This window comes from Stegastes partitus, unplaced genomic scaffold (assembly GCF_000690725.1).
Source record: "Stegastes partitus isolate 25-593 unplaced genomic scaffold, Stegastes_partitus-1.0.2 Scaffold1015, whole genome shotgun sequence".
NCBI lineage: Eukaryota > Metazoa > Chordata > Actinopteri > Pomacentridae > Stegastes > Stegastes partitus.
In genome coordinates, this window is record NW_007578746.1 from 171944 (window position 1) to 188662 (window position 16719).

The 16719-nt window shown below is 39.4% G+C and overlaps 1 protein-coding gene across 1 annotated transcript; it reads right to left on the reverse strand.

Annotated features, from left to right (window-relative positions):
- Window positions 1-1991: 1991 nt before the first annotated feature.
- Window positions 1992-16423, reverse strand: ncstn (nicastrin). Its single transcript, XM_008295019.1, has 17 exons — window positions 16333-16423; window positions 14224-14325; window positions 13557-13680; window positions 13017-13138; window positions 11626-11771; window positions 10601-10745; window positions 10290-10402; window positions 9276-9428; window positions 9062-9166; window positions 8706-8783; window positions 7653-7822; window positions 7456-7558; window positions 6632-6730; window positions 6010-6097; window positions 5702-5865; window positions 4851-5063; window positions 1992-3248 (listed from the first exon to the last, which is right to left on the reverse strand). Exons 1-17 carry the CDS (start codon window positions 16388-16390, stop codon window positions 3126-3128), a joined length of 2106 nt encoding a protein of 701 aa, XP_008293241.1. The 5' UTR covers window positions 16391-16423; the 3' UTR covers window positions 1992-3125.
- Between the last annotated feature and the right edge of the window lie 296 nt (window positions 16424-16719).

Genomic DNA, 16719 nt, shown 5'->3' on the forward strand with positions numbered 1-16719 from the left:
AACCTCAAGGAACCCTGATCACTTGAAGGGTTCCTGAAGGAAGCTGTTTATTTATTTATTTGTTTATTTATTTTTTGTAGAGTTAGCTGCATTTACACTTACATTTATTTCATTTTCAAAACTTAATTTTTTAATATTTCGTGTATAAAATGGTGAGTTTGGTTCATTTTAAACCAAAAACAATAACACGGCTGTCAGTTTTATAGTGCTTTATTTTAGATTAGATTTAGAAGTGGCACGTTTTTTTCAACACTGGCAAAAACAAACACAAACAAAATATATTTTAAGTTATATTTTCTAGCTTTAAATGTTGGAGATATGTACGTTTTAGATGCTGGTTTTGTGTCGTCGGGCAAATTAGGATCTAGTTTGACTTTCTGCTGAGAAATCTAACTAATGTCAGAGCTCCTGTTTGCTTAAATGTTATAAAAAAATACAGTTTATGTGATGTTTGGGGTAACAAAATGACAACAACAAGAATAATACTGAGCTCAAAATCAAACCCCACAAAATCTTTCTGGGACGTTCTCAGTGCACCAAAAGGTTCCTCCTCAGTTCTGACGGTGAGGAACCCCAAAAGGTTCCTCCTCAGTTCTCCTTTACTCCTCAGAGTGTAGTGACTCCATGCTGTAATTCTATTACTGCCACTTCTGTGCCATTCTTCTTTCCTTTAAGCAGGATCCCTCCTCACTTGCTCCCTCTAAGGTTATTTTTTTCACCATTAACTGGATTTCTGTGTGTGTTTCAGTTTAAAGTGCCAAATATTGTGCAAACTCAAAGCATCTAAAGGTAGTTTGTGATTGGGGCTGATTATCACGATGTTTATATAAACTCGAGACAAACTGAAACTTAAATCTTAAAACCTGAATTTTAGAGCAAAAGGGAAAATTGTCAGGAACAGTTTTCTGTTTTTCCTGCCTGTTGTCTTTACTTTACAGTGAAACATGCCTCAGAAGAGAAAATCACCAAAGTGTTTACAACCCACTGAACAAATCCCCTCTCCTCAAACTAACACCAAACCTTTCTCTACACAGCAGTTCAAGTATTTACATGATCCTAGACTTTCTGTAATAAGACTGTGGAGGTGATAAACCTTTCAAGAGCATGAGCTTCACACATTCCTATCCAGTAGAGGTAATACAAAGCATTATTTCTTTTCCATGTGATGAGGGGTTGCAGGTTGACAGATTCATTTTAAGGGGGGTTTTTAAGGTAAGAAAGCTTACGAGCCAGCGATTTAGACTTCTTGTGGTTTGCAAATACCCATTTATGCATCCGAAGCAACACCCGTGGGCTTCCTCTGAGTGATTTGGCTACTTTGCTTAACTTGTAAACAGAGATTAAGACACTTCAAATACCACAAAAAGTCTGTAAGTGATGGCCTCGGTTACTCTTATTGTATAACTCATGTTTAGGGCAAAGAAGTCTTTATCAGAGGGCCACAACAGTTCTGCTTTTTGGTTAAAAGTTTCTGTTGTGTGTTATTTGTCCTTGCTGCAACATATGTTAGTATTGTAGTATCACTCATTCTCCATAAAAGCTGGATAATATCCTCCCTGTCTTACTCTGATGATTTGAGAAAATGTCAGAATAAGAAACTAAATAGAACAGTGACATAAAAGCGTATCATTTTGAAAGGTCTAAACCACTATTCTTTATATTAGACAGGTCATTTTATATTGTTTGTATTGCAAGTTTTCAATTTTATTACTTAAATTAGATAAATTTGTAGAATATATAATGTTGTAAAGTCTTAACCTTAATTTTGAAGGTAAATTGTAACATGAATCTGATTTCTCTACAAGAAAGCACTTTGGCTCAACATCTGCTGTTTTAAATGTGCTTTATAAATTAAAAAAGGAGTAACTTTACTTATTTTTGTATACGAAGCACCTTCATTTCATTTCTAACTGCAGGTTCTTTTGGCTCTTTTATACACAACTCAGCATTTTGTTTTCAGTCTTCAGCTCAAACCACTGCGGAAGAAAACGTTGGAAAAGAAGCAATGTTTATTTCTTGCATCAAGGCATCAAACCTGGTCTTTGATTCCAGCCATTAAATGAACACCCAACAACAGAATTAAAACCTTGTGTGTCGTCACAATTCTAAAGGAGTCATCATTGAAAGAAAACCTCGTGGGGGGGGGGAAAAGGTACGAACCAAAAAGAGTGCACAGCCAGAGTACCAGCCACTTTTCAGTGTCAAAACTCCTCCAATTCCAAACTTAACATTATTCTGACTGGTTTTTGAAAGATTTTTGGCAGCTGAGAAGAAAATAAAGTGTTTGTCAGCAACGCCAGACTCTTGGAAAAAATTCTTCTCCACTCAAATATCACAATATGTGAAACTGCAGTGGGTCCACAACTACATACACGTATGTACTTTTTTTCTTGATAACGTCCCAGGAGCTTATCAAAATACTTCACTAAACATTTCCAGATTTTTGCAAAACCTTAAAATTTAAATTTCACTACTTGTTCACTGACTCAGAAAGTGGTTTCTTATCATTAGAACTGATTGATAAGTTAACTACATCGACAGAGAAGACGGCTACAGTATTGCACATACCATCGCAATCCTCTAAGTTCACACACACACACACACGCACTCACAACTGTTCGTACACACCGAATCGCACACACACACGCGCGCGGTCACATTTACATATTCAAAGTCATACACGCACTCAAAATAATGCTCCATGTTTAGTGCCTATCCCATGACACAGTAAACAAAACATTCTTTGACAATAAAAAGAAAAAAAACAAAAACAAAAAACAAAAAGAAATATTAACATCTTTTTCCACTGGCAGGGCCCGCTGGTGCCTGACCAGTGGTTTTATTTTCTGGCCCTGATGAGTCCAGATCCATCCAGGCCAAATCCAGTCCAGTCCAGTCCTCACGTCACGCCTCACCTGAGTGAGTCCATAAACACGGAGTCGTCGTCGTCGTCTAAAAAAAAAGAAAAATCCCCTCTGCGGATGAGTCTAACCTGTCTGTGTACCTACGCGTGGTGTGTTTTAAAAGGAAACCGTCAACGTCAGGTTGGGACAGAAGTAGTAGTAGTAATAGTAGTAGTAGTAGTAGTAGTAGTGGTCGTGGGCCTGAGACGCCGTCCGTGTGGATCAGTAGGTGGCGCTGGTGGGCTCCCTCCCCGAGCTGAACAGGATGTCGGCCTTCGAGCTGATGATGTATGTTAGGAGGAGGGACGTTAGCAGCACGCCGAAACCCACGCCGAGCGTCAACATCTGGGGGACAAAGAGGAAGATCCCAGAAAAGTTAAAGGACCATGAGGTGGAGTTTTGCTCAGTTATTTTCCCCAAATCATCCCTTTTAGATTTTACATGTATACTGACTGCAATATGATTTTACTTGAGTTTTAAAAATGATTTAGACGTTTTCTAACACTGTGTTGGTTTCCAGCCATCCATCCATCCATCATCTATACACCGCTTAATCCTCATTAGGGTCATGGGGGGCTGGAGTCTATCCCAGCTGACTCAGGGTGAAGGCAGGTTCACCTGGACAGGTCACCAGTCTATCACAGGGCTACACTTAGAGACAGACAACCAAGCACACTCACATTCACACCTACGGACAATTTAGAATCACCAATTAACCTCAACATGTTTTTAGACTGTAGGAGGAAGCTGGAGATCCTGGAGAGAACCCACGCTGCACGGGGAGAACATGCAAACTCCACGCAGAAAGATCCCGGGTGTCCTCACCAGGACGCAAACCGGTGACCTTCTATCAACGGTGCTAAGCACCGATCCACCTTGCAGCCCACTGTGTTGGTTTTATACAGAAAAGTTATACAAAAAGTTTCTAAACCTTTTTTTTTTAAGGAAAATAAATGTTGCGCTTTTTATGACCTATTTCATTTGGTGCTAAGCAGGAAGGGTGCAGCTAACTTTAAGAGCTGAAATCCTTCCTGACACTGTCAAAATAAAAATATTAAAGCTAAAAGTGAGCTGAGAGACGCTAAAGCCTCCTACAGATCAGAGAGAAACTGAAAACTACAAGTCAAAAGGAAAATGGCCTCATCTCACATCACACTGACAGAATAAACAAACTGAATTAGTGCAGAATTACATAGAACTTCAACATATGTGACTTTACTGCTACAATAAGATGAACAGGAGAAACTGAAGGCATCAGATTAAGCTGTAAGATGCTATAATCTGGTAAACAAAAAAAAAAAAAGTCGGCACACAGTGGCTTAAAATTAAGAGATCACAGAGATGGAGAGTTTCAATTAGTTTCAGCACGGACATGACGAGACTTGAAGCTTGTTGAAGACAGGTGATCCATCACTGTCAAGCTTTATCCTGCTTTAATTTTGTTGTTAGAGTTGCTTTACGGCTGCTGTTTTGGAAACTTGTTAGTTTAGGTGTGTTTGGCTCCTGAAAGCGCTGAAATCACAAACACTATTGTCACAGAATCTGGGTCAGAGGCGGAACAACACGCAAACATTGTTAAAACGAAAAATCGTCTGTTTGCGGTGTTCTAACAGTTCCCAGAAACACTTATCTGCCACGACAAGAAAGGACGGCTCCAAACACTCCCTGCTCTCTACTAACCACGAGGTCCAAACATAATACAACAACTGGAGAACAAGATACTCAGTTTGATAGATCTCAGTTACTGAGCAGGTTTCAGGTCACTGCAAGTTGGTCTTCATACCCCTGACAAAATATCTAAAAACAACAGGGTAGTTTTAATACGGTTTTGATCGCCTCTATCAACATCAAATTGTTTATTTTCATGCCTTTTAAAATCCAGCTCACAGGTCTGACTACACTGATGTGAGTGTGAGTTACAGGCGTCGTCTTTAAGGGAAACCTTACCTCTAGTTCGTGACTGGCCACCAGGAATATGCGTCCTTTGATGCTCTTCCACCTGGACTCTGTCCACGTTGAGTAATCTTTGGAGGTGTACTCTCGCAGCTCGAAGGCCGGGGACACTGCTCTGGAGAGACGGACCGTGGAGCGAACGCAGAAACCCGCCCGTTCTGTGCTGTTGGGAGGCGCTGCGCCTTGAACCCACATGTAGGTGAACGTCTGAGGGAGAGGGGCGAGAAGGGTCACAGGGAGTTGAAGATGGAAATAAACCCTTTTATAAATGAAGTGGAACATGTGCCAAAAGGCTGCCAATGGTGCAATTCCTACTTAATATCAACAGAGGGCAACAGGAGTCACAATGCACTCTTGAATGAATCTATATGTAAATCTATCTTATACTTCAAATGGTCAACTCTGTTTTCATAGACTGCAAGTTTTCACTTTTGCTGAGAGCATTTCTAGAGCTGAAATAATGTCTCACTGAACCCATTAACAAATTGAAAACATGAAATGTGCAACTACTTTGATGGCTAGTTAATCATTAAAATGATTTTTTTAAGTTAAACCTACCAACCAAATACTGCTTGGCTTTGTTTGAAGTGACAGTAAACTAAATATTAGTTTGTCCAATAATTCAAAGACCTAATCCTAGAAACCTGTAATGGGCATTTCTCTCTATTTAAAAAAACAACTTTTTAGACATTTTCCTCCAGACACTCCTTAATTTCCACTGTGGAGTTGGTAAGTTTAAGTTTCAGGTATGTTCCTGAGCTTTTTGCAACTTCTTTCCTCATTTTAAATCAAAAATCAAGCAAAATCTGGTGACATAATAAAACACAGCCTGCTATATGTCTCACATGTTTGCTCTCCTTGTCGTTCTCGTCCACTCTCTGGTTCTGGCAGTTGTCCTGGGTGACGTTGACGGTGCTGCCGGTCAGGTTGGCCAGCAGGTACTGGACCAGAAGAGTCGGCTCACTCGACTGCTGACTCACGCCGACGTAGAAGTTTGTGGGTCTGTCATCTAACAGAAACAAAACAGAAGAAGTGTAGCGTCAGGATATAACATAGTGATTAAAAGCAGTACCCCGACTAAAGCAGGTTCACTTTTGTCTCCTTATTTTCCACCAATTTCCTCTGAGTACAGTAGAAAACAGGTTTAACTTACTCAGATGACTCGCGAGGTCGGAGGGTATCAGCTGCTGGAACCAGGTGTTGTTTGACCGAACAAGGAAACCGTACAGCATTTGGCTCACCTGAGAGAAGAAAGTAAGACAGAATGACTTCGGCTCAGCTGCACAAGATAACAGATACAGATCAGGAACCTACACCTGTTTGTCTTTCAGTTATTGTAAATAAAAATGATTGATAAGGAAATTTCAAGTCACTGAAAGAAGCAGAATAAATTGCAATTAATACACACAATATGGTAGAAAATGAAACAAATACACCTGATGAGAAAACAAAAATATTTTTAAAAAAATCTAAAGACATTAGAATCAGAAGAGTGCAATGTGCAAGAATTTGAAGGAGGCAAAACAGGTTGCTTTGAATCAACTCAGTATCAGTGCTTATCACACACAGTTAAAATGGAAAATATGACCAATGTAAAGGATAAAACAGGAGCATAAATGAATGGCAGCAACTAACATATTACATTAAAACATTATTAGCAGCAGTAATGTCTTTGATTCAAGTCAAACTAAAGTGTGGAGTTGAAGAAGAAAACGTGCTTTATAGAAGAATACTGAGCTTGTGAACAAGACAGCTGTAAATAAACCCTTTCTTACTATCTGAGGGTCTGCGTTTATGCTGTTCATCTGACTCTCTGCTCCTCCTGCCTGCACGTAGAGCGCTCGAGCCACCATCGTCGCCACTTCAGTCAGAGCCTGAAAGACGCACACAGACAAAAGCAAAAAAAATAAAAAATCTTTTTAATGTTCGGCAGGATTAAGTCCAACACTTGAAATTAAAGAGAAGCTTTGTAGAGAGAGCGGACAGGTTTTCATTGAAATATTTTAATCTCTTGTTCAATCTGAACTGGCAGAGCAGTGAGCAAAACATTCAGGGGATCACATGATGAAGTACCGCTGGTCAAAACTCTACACAGGGACTAAATATTTTAATAAAGATGTAAAATACGAGACTCTTGTGAAGTTTTATAACCTGTTTTTACCTTAGTTGGCAGGAAAAATGGTACATTTGTGGTTAGAACAACTGTGAATGTGCTTTCACTCAGGAAATGTCAAGAAAAAAAAGTAAACAAGCTGATGGTTGCATCCTATTTGAGCTGCAAATGTTGTTGGTTCGATTGTATTTTCACCTCAGCATTTGTATTTATTCTACAACACAGACATACACCAACTTAAGTTGCACACATAAAAGCAGATAAAGAGAGTTTTTACAGCCAAAGCCCTGAAATAATGATCTCAAACAATAAAACATGACTCTTCAACTGCATGGCTTATATCTCACAAAAGTTAAGAACATACAGTTAAGAATACGTTGGATTTTTTTTCGCTTTTCAACCTAAAAATCAGAAGACCAGTGACCAGTTTGTTGGATTCAGGTGGATTTTGCTACATAAAATCACCACAAGCAACAACTATACTACCTTTGCAGTTTCAGTGACGAACTCCAGCTGCTCCTCCGGCGTCAGGTTTGGTGGGTAAGAAATGCTCAGATACTCTGCGTTGTCATACATACTCTCATAGTATCTGCACACAGAACAGAAAAGCAAATTAGTAAACACAACAAATCCCTTGATTATAAATTAAACTTGACTTGGTTTAAAAAATAACATCAAATCACTTGTTGGTGAAGTTAAACTGGTGATTCTCGATAACAACACCGGGGATCGGCCGAGCTCGCAGGAAGCGCTGGAAGGACGCAGGAGGCAGCGCCTGAGAGACACCGGGTTCTGCGACTGGGATGCCTACACTTGTAGCAGCCGACTGCAGGTTGTTGATGAGCTTCCTCACCTGAAACAGATGATTGAAGGAAATTTTAAAAAACTGAATGTTGTATGCACACACTGTGAGCTCCAGTTTTATCTTTATCGTCTCTTCTTTTATCCGAGATTCAAGAAAAAAGAGATGTTACTGCCATTTGCACATTCACAAGGCACATGCTCGCTGGAATACTGCACAGTTCAGTGATTTCCCAGATCATTAGAAAAATGTCTGGATATAAGATTTCTACATTGACTTTGGTCAACAGTCTATCCCTGAACTTTACTATTTATTGTTTTACTTGCTCTCTGCACTTTTAGTAGTCGGTTTTGGCCATGAATAATGATATTATTATTATTATTGTTGTTATTGTTATTGTTATTATTATTATTATTGTACAGTGGGTTAATGTCACCACATAAATCTCAACTTCACAATCTGAAAATTAAAGTTTTTGCAAATTTACATTACAGTGTATTTTAAATAGGAATGGTGCTTTGTGTTTGGTTCAACCAATAGTTATCTAAAGCAGTTCAAACAGTGCTGTTCTTGTGTTTATTCATGTCAACTTAATTATCCTCCCCTTTGTTATACAACTACACAGCTATTTGTGAGTCAACAAGACTCAACACTTGTATATTTTAATATTTGTACACAGTGTATAAAGTACTTCTAGTTTGAATTTCATCTTCCATTGTTATCTACAGACAATGTTTATAATTTATGGAACATTTGAACTTCCTAATGTTTTAATCTCTCATATACACTATGTATTTGTTTACTGATTCCTGTTGTGATGTGGTGACATTTTATTTTTGCCAATAACTCCAAATCACAACATCTTTGTTGAGGAATATTTAGCTACACTGGAAATATAATTAAGGAAAATTCTCATATATTCACGAACACAAACCTCTTCATTGACGCTGCTGTTTCTCATAGAAACAGGATCAGAGTGAAGCCAGAGTCTGGAGTTGGCACGGAGTCCCACCTGGATGTAAAAATTCAACATAAATATATATTACAGACACAAAGACATAAACATAGCGTAAAACATCCGTGCATAGTGGTAAAAGATACAAGGTATAGGCACATTTATGTTTGCATCATAGGTAAATCTGACTTCAAGGGGCAAGAAACATCAAGACATGTATCTAAGTTCATTTTAAAAATGGTCCAATAAAAGCATTTAAAGTAAAAGCAGATTAAATCTGGTAGGTTTGAGTAAAACCTGGTGTAGGAGGTTCCAGTGAAGTCTGTAATACACACCTGTCCAATCTCCAGCACTGAGTGAACATTGTCCAGGTCCACAGTGAACTGATTATTCTCCATGTCGTACACCATCCTCGAACTGCCGATGTAGTCGAAAGTTTCCTGCAGTCAAGAAAATGCACAAAAACATGAGCGAGATTGGCAGGACTAACTCAAATCTGGCTTGTATGCAAGGAACAGTGGTGAGTGCAACTGTGTGGAAAGAACTGACCCCTTGGAAGAAGGTGTAGAGGATGGTGCGGTTGGGTGGGGCCTCCTGGGTGGCGTTACGCAGAGCGTGTGCAGCCGCCAGCAGGGTGATGAAGCCTGAAGATGCACTCTCTGCTCCCGGAGCGACGTCGAAGAAGAAGGACCTGCTGTCGAGCTGCAGAGACGACAGGAGGCGAGAGGCATTCAGCAGAGATCATATCTGGATAAGTAGGTCAGTTCTACTTGCTGTGACCCGTTTTATTAGCCATAAATCAAAATGTGACCAAAAACTCTATTTAAAATATGGTTTATCGACAGTATCATGGATTTCTGTGTTCAGTAAGGCTAAAACTAACAGCAAGTTTTCTTAAGCAGTTATTAATCGTTTTGTTTGTAATGTCAGAAACACACAATAAATCCAGAACCTGAAGATGTTCACTAGCGGATAAAAGAAAAAATAGAAAATCCTGACATTACAGAAGCTGGAAACAAAGAATGATTTGAAGTTTTGTCTAAAAGTTGGTTACTAATAGTCAACACAGACTGAGGTCTCAAATTCAAACGAGCATCAGCATTAAAATGGTCTGGCTGCATCACATCATCATTCTGCTGTAGAGGGGGAAAAAACACTCCGACGTTTGTTTGTGTGAGTGTGTGTTTTTTTGTTTTTTTTTTAATGGATCACAGTCGTCATGGGCAGAGCTAAGTGAAGGATGCGGCTTTGCTGTTCCACTAAAAAAGGTGATGGCTGTGATTGTGGTGATGGAAAATTTGCATGCAGGGAGAGAAACACTGTGATTAAAACGGGCAATCCACCCAAAACTGTCAGTTTCAGTTTTAATGTCAGTCCAGTAGGTTCCAGGCCACAGCTTGTCATTGTAACAGGAAGACAACGGAACAGGAGGAGAATGCCGACTGAGATTATTGGCCAATGGCAAGCTTCCACCTGCAACCTCCATCTAGTGAGTCAGACTATAGAAACACTGATCTAGTCTATTCTATCACTCTTGCTTGAACTCCAACTCCACAAACTCACTCTGGCTGCTGCGATGACCACACTCTCCCCCATCTTGTGGCCCTTCTCGGTGTTGTTCAGAGGCTTGGTGGAGGCCCAAACGTTAAAGTCACCCAGCGGGTCACACACCATCTCTAAAGAGAGACAAGGAACAAGCACCAAATATGAACTGTGGTTAGAAATCATTAAAACACACAGAAGTATCACACTCCTTCAAATAGATGTCCTGACTCAGAAAACGCCACGTATTGTAAAAACAGTGCCACAGACTGAATGTTAGATGAAATATAGACTTGCTGGGTTCTGAGAATGTTCTTATCTTGTGTAAATACCTGGGCTGATGCTGAAGTTGATGTCATTTCTCCTCATGCAGGTGGCCGTGTCGGTGACGGCAGACATGTGGGAGTAGAGCTGCATTGCGCACAGTGGATACTGAGGCCTGCTGCCGTTCACAGCGTGGTTATGATCAAGGTAGCACTGTGAATGAAGAGAAAGGCATGCGTCTAAATTATCTTCGTGTGTGGGTTTTTTTTTTTTTTTTTTACAAATACAGAAACCACAACTATATTTTAGCATCTTGAACATTTTTGAATTGTTGGAACAAGTTAGAACATACACAGTTGATGCTTGGTGCTATTGCTCAGGGGCACATTGGCAGGTCTGAGGGCAGAAACGCTGTAACTACTGTCTGGGACTTAATTTATCACCTTTAATACAGTCGCTGCTGTAGGGAGCAAACCTGAAAATGTCTGTTTACAGATCATCTACCCTGACATCTTATCAAAGGCAGAAAGCAAATCATACAAATAAACATGAACACAGCCTCTGAACTGGGTCATTAAAATAGTTCTTTACATGCAGTGAAGCGAGTTTTGCAGTTCGTATTTATAGTCCACCAGCATCAGTGAGCTGAAACTCACAGCTGATAAAACAGGCCTGAAAATCGTAACTCACGCTGAACTCAGCAGATCTGTCTGTGAAAACATGAATACGCACATTTGATTTTCAGCGCAAGACTGTATTTAAAATCAGTTTATTCTGGTCTGATTTTGTCACATATGTGGGAAGGAAAGCAGGTAATAATTTGTGGGTTCTGTCATAACGTTTCGACATAATCCGCCACAACATGCCCTCAATGACGTGGATCTTTAGTGCTGCTGCTTTTATTGGCGTCATTCCTAATCTCAACCACCGGTGAGGCAAGTTCAGCTCAAGTTTTATTGTGGCTGTACTATCTGCAGTAGAGCTACACTTTCCAGTATCAAAGACAAGCGGAAAACAGTCGAGACAGACATCTTGTGCAGCGGAAACAGCATGAAATGGGATTAAAAGAAAAAATATCTGATTTCCCTTTTACCTGTCGGATGACAGCGGTGTCATTGTCGTCTTTCAGGGAGAAGATGGGGAAGTCATACTCCTCGTAGGACAAACCGTTTCCCAGAGGGTTCCAAACTGTCTCTTTACAGTGGGCCAACGCCGGGTCGTAGCTCTCTGAATAAACGCCTGAGGAAAAACATCAGCAGCAGCAACGGTAAAGAGAGCCGAAAAGAAGTGTGGACTGCCTGAACTTTCAGGCCATCTTATATCAATAGGAGATTTAAAAAAAAAAAAGAGCAAAATTGCCTATAAAAGATTCTACCCCCTAAGACAATCCATGTTTAATAATTTAACATGAAGGACTATTTTATCGTTTGGTGTCAAAACTGCCTGTGAAAGCGAAATTCAGTCTGATAATATAAAAAAAAACAATTAGCTTTAAAGACACCGAACTGTGTGACCTGTCGCATTTGACTTAAAAAAAAAAAACTATCTTTCCTCAAGTGTAGCACTTATGTACAATGTTTAGGTATATATATATATATTTATCTTGACTATGTCTTATTTTCTATTGAATTACTTTTACATCACCACATTTTAGAGACATTTTGCAGCAGCTGGGTTTTCTAGTTACTTTTGATATTAAAATTATACATAAAATACCTATGATTAGTTTAGAAATCAAACTCACCTGCGAAATCTAATGTAATCAAATATACAACATACATTTTACTTTTACAAAGATTCCACATTTTCTGTTTTTGCTCAGAAAGGGGATTATTCTATTTTATGTTCACTATCGAGGTCTCAGTGGGTTGTAGCGCTGCTGCAGTGGACAGCATCACATTTAAGAGTTATAGTTTTCTTCCCTTATATAAGTTAATTACAAAACATTTCACAGGTGTACCTAATAAAGTGTCTGGTAGTATAGTAGTTAAAATACAGCTCCACTTTGACCATCTGTAAAATTAAACTGCTGCATACATTTAAAAAGTCCCTAGGGGATGAATAAAGTTATTTGAATTGAATTGAATATGTCAATAACACCAATCAAATAGTCATATAATACATTATATGTTGTCACATAATGTACAGGAGGACATCTGTTCAAAAACAAGTACTTTGCTAAAAATATCTTTTCACTTTAACTACCTTAGAGCTCTAAATTTCAGGACTTTAACTTTCTATTGTTTTAATTTATACTTAACTATTTCAATAAAAGATGTAAAAACTGCTTTCTCCCCCAGACATAACAAACTGACGAGACATTAAATCTTTGCTGCGGGCAAACATGATTGTTTCAGAAGTGAATTACTGAACCTAAAAACTTAACATCCTGATTTTACAAGCTCTGCCCTCCGACAATCCTCAACCTACAATTTATTTGTGTAATGCAGAGGGGCAAGTCTTAGCAGGCGAACTCCCACCCACCTGAGTTCTCGTTGGGGCAGGAGGTGTGAGGAGAGAAGCCCTCAACTGGATTTGTGCTCGGCGCCACCACCACGACGCCGGCCACCCTGTTGGAGCCGTTCTTCAGCTTTATCGCGACGGATCTGGAGGGCAGACAGGCGGCACGGGGCACACGAAATGATACAGGTAAAAATACAGGTCAGAAATGGGTTGCATTCTTTTGAAATGTGGTTCAAGTTTCTTCCCCGAGGGGCTCAACAAGTAGGATATGACAAATTTATTGCACTATACACTGACAGCTCGGAGCTGATGGCAGGCTGCTTTCCATCTCCTTTACTACACAGAAAAAATGTTTAAGAATTGAAAGACATGCTTTTTTTCACTATTAGTTAATCCACAACTGATGAGTTTTTGAGTGACTGGAATTTGAAAAATACTCAGTTTTTTATAAGAAGATGCAAAATTAAGAACAAATTTCTGGTAAATCAACAACAGTTTCAGAGAGTGAGATTTAATCTCATTAGGAAGTGTGAGTGTTTCCTCTGCAGGGTCTAACTGTACCTGGTAAACAGCGAGGACTCCAGAATAACCATATAAGGAGGATTGGGACCAGAACTCAGGACCCAGTCCAGGTTTTCCTCTGACTGGAGCACATGAAGCACACCCACATCACCTGACAAAGAGGCTGAAACCCGAAAGAGGAAACAAAATATCAGCATCTGTGGCAGCACGACAGCTGTAATGGATATAACTGTCCTCAGAGCTTGTTGATCCATGTGTATCCAACACTTCTCCATTAATGGAAAGGTTTCGGAATGAAATGTTTTTATCTAGCAGTGACAAAACTGCTGCTGATGGGGCTTTTGTAGTTTGGCAAAAGCATGCTGTTATTGTAAGACCTTTTGATAATCAGATGGTTATCACAGAAAATGTTTATTTTACTGCGTGCTTTCATCCTTGGAAACTCATTTCCAAGCCACACAAGTGTGTGTTTCCACACTTGAAGTGCCTGAAGCAACCACACAGAAAACACCGCTTTTAGTAGATTGTGTACTAAGCATTTTACAAAAAAGGAAACACTCAAAGAGAGACACAGTAAAGGGCTTGAGGACACAAATAAGACACCACAAACTGCAACAAGTACTTTTACCCATCACAAGTGTTACATTCCCTTTGTACAATTGTGCCGATAATAGTAAGAATCACTTGGAACTGGGGCTTTACTCACACTGGCAGCCTATTTGATGTGTTGCATTTAGCAGCCGCACACAAGGGACTGTGTAATTGAGATGCACATAAATCTTCTTTTCCACTGAGTTGCAGCTGACACCTGCAAGGGGAAAAAAACATTTCATCATCAGAGAAAGACATCGAGGGTCGGGCAATGGTGACACAAATTTAATGTTCGCAAAACCTCGAATGAAAGTTTAATCTTTTATGTCTCACTAGTAAAAACACACAATGTTAGACACAAGACTGTGACATGTTTTAGGTACATCTTCATCAGTGTTTCATGTCTTATTTGTCTTCAATGTGAATGATTTTAAAAAAAATTGGTGATCTAGCCTCCGAGTGAAGGAGAACAATAATAAAAAAAGAGAATATAGAGCACTTTCTTACATTTTTCGAGTCGTCTCTGCTGCCATTTTGTATTCATCAGCATGATTTTGTAAAAATGTTAAAAGAACACAGTTTTCCAGGCATGGCAATGGCACTGAAACTCCTTTTTACAACCTAATGTGGAAGAGCCTCTAGTTTTTGACTATTAGACAATATCAAACAGTATAAAGGAAGAGGGACCTTCAGAGGTTTAGTCAGGAATTATTCACAGTACGTGGTGACAAATTGTTCCATAACAAAATGGTATTTGAGTCATCACTTCAGAATCAGCATCAAAATCATGAATACTTCATTGATCCTTGAGGGGAAATTGCTTACAATACAGTTGCTCTCATTCAAAGTCTTAGAAATTTAGTAAGATGATATGTTTCTCTTACAACTTTTTACAGACTGATTTTATGTCGTCTGCCTTTTTAGTGTCTTAGGAGCGTGTTCGAACAAGGTTTTTGCTTTTAGCAGGTTCTCACATGGACATAATCAATATCGGAAATCATAATTAAATGACTTTCCAAGAAATAATATTGCTTAGCTTCTGTCTTATATATCATATATTGTATTACCGCTAACTGCTTTAGAAATGTTAGCATTTTAGTGCTGCATCCGAACTAATATACAGTACTGGGCAGGCCTTTTTCAGACCTTTGGATCCATCATCATCATCATCAGGAAAGTATGCAATCACACATAATTCATTCGTGACAATAATACAAATATACAGCCAGAGTCTGAAGAACAATGTTCAGCAGCAAGGAAAATAAAGAGAGCTTAAATATTTGCTTTGGCCTCCATAAAGTCCTGATACGGTACAGGAAGTGAATGAATCTAGAGATGTTAGCACATATCTAAGATGGTCGCAGTAAATTACCTGGAAAACACCTTGAAAAGCTGCCGTGTTTACTGCATGTTGTATGAAGTGAACTGATGAATGAAAGCTACTCGTGGCTTTATTTCTGGTGCTAAACGTTATTCACAGAACTGCACATACTGAAGGGAGGCTCGAGTGATGACATTTTACTTGATCTCTTAAAAGGCACTCCTCTAACTTTTATCCAACAAGGAAACATAAATATATATGTTTAGTCTGGTTCACCTGTTGTTCTCAAAGCCAAATTACACAAAGCAGCAAAAAGACAAGCTGGTAAATTGTTGTAATCCAAACTGTTTGCTGGTTCACTTGTATGCCGAATTTACCGGGACACCCTAAATATGCGAAAGAAATTTCACTTTCGGTTTACGTAAATTGTACATCAGGTGACTATCAAAGTAGCGTTAAACTGCAAAAATATATATGTAATCTGGTATGACGATCAAGCATGAAATCGTTGGAGCTGCGGGCGGCCGCAGGGAAATCACGAGCAGTCACGCTGATGCTGAGTTGCTCCTAAGAAGAAGGCAAACCCAATCTGAGGCTGACTTGAAGAAAAGTCAACACAAAGGCTTAATAAAAAGAGACATGGGGTTATATCTGAACTTCGACTTAGTGGAAATGTCTCTAGAATTACTACAAAACGTAACTCCATTGTAAAACTTGTATAAAAAGCAGGCAGTGGAGATTAAAGGCAGACAGGGCAGCTTCTGCTAACGCTAACTAGCTTAGCATCCAGCTAGCTCCGAGCACAAAGAAGTCCACCAAGCTAACAGCCCGGCGGCGAAACACGCTTCGGTCACTGACAGATATGTGGAGACACAAGCTCGGCAACGTGACAATGCGACTTACCGACGGAAAACAAACAAACTATCAAATTAATAATCCATTTGTTCGACAGCAAATCCATCTTCCTGGTTCGAAAAGCAAAAAAACACAACAGGAAGTGTTGACATGGGAAGCGTCCGGGTTCCGCAGTTTGGTTCCGCTCTCCAGAAGGGACCCAGTCAAAATGGCAGCTCTGGATCTCGGAGGAGGGACTATTAAAAGTTCTGTATTTTTAAAGATGAACTTCCTATCAGCTAAACACACACATATCATAACAAAATAATTGTGTGCATATTACACCTCCCATTCCACCTACTTGTTTTCTTTATTTTTTCTTTTTTAACATATATCTATTTTTTCTTGGCCTTGGGAAATATGGGGGGGAAGAGTGGGGAAAGACCTGCAGTAAAT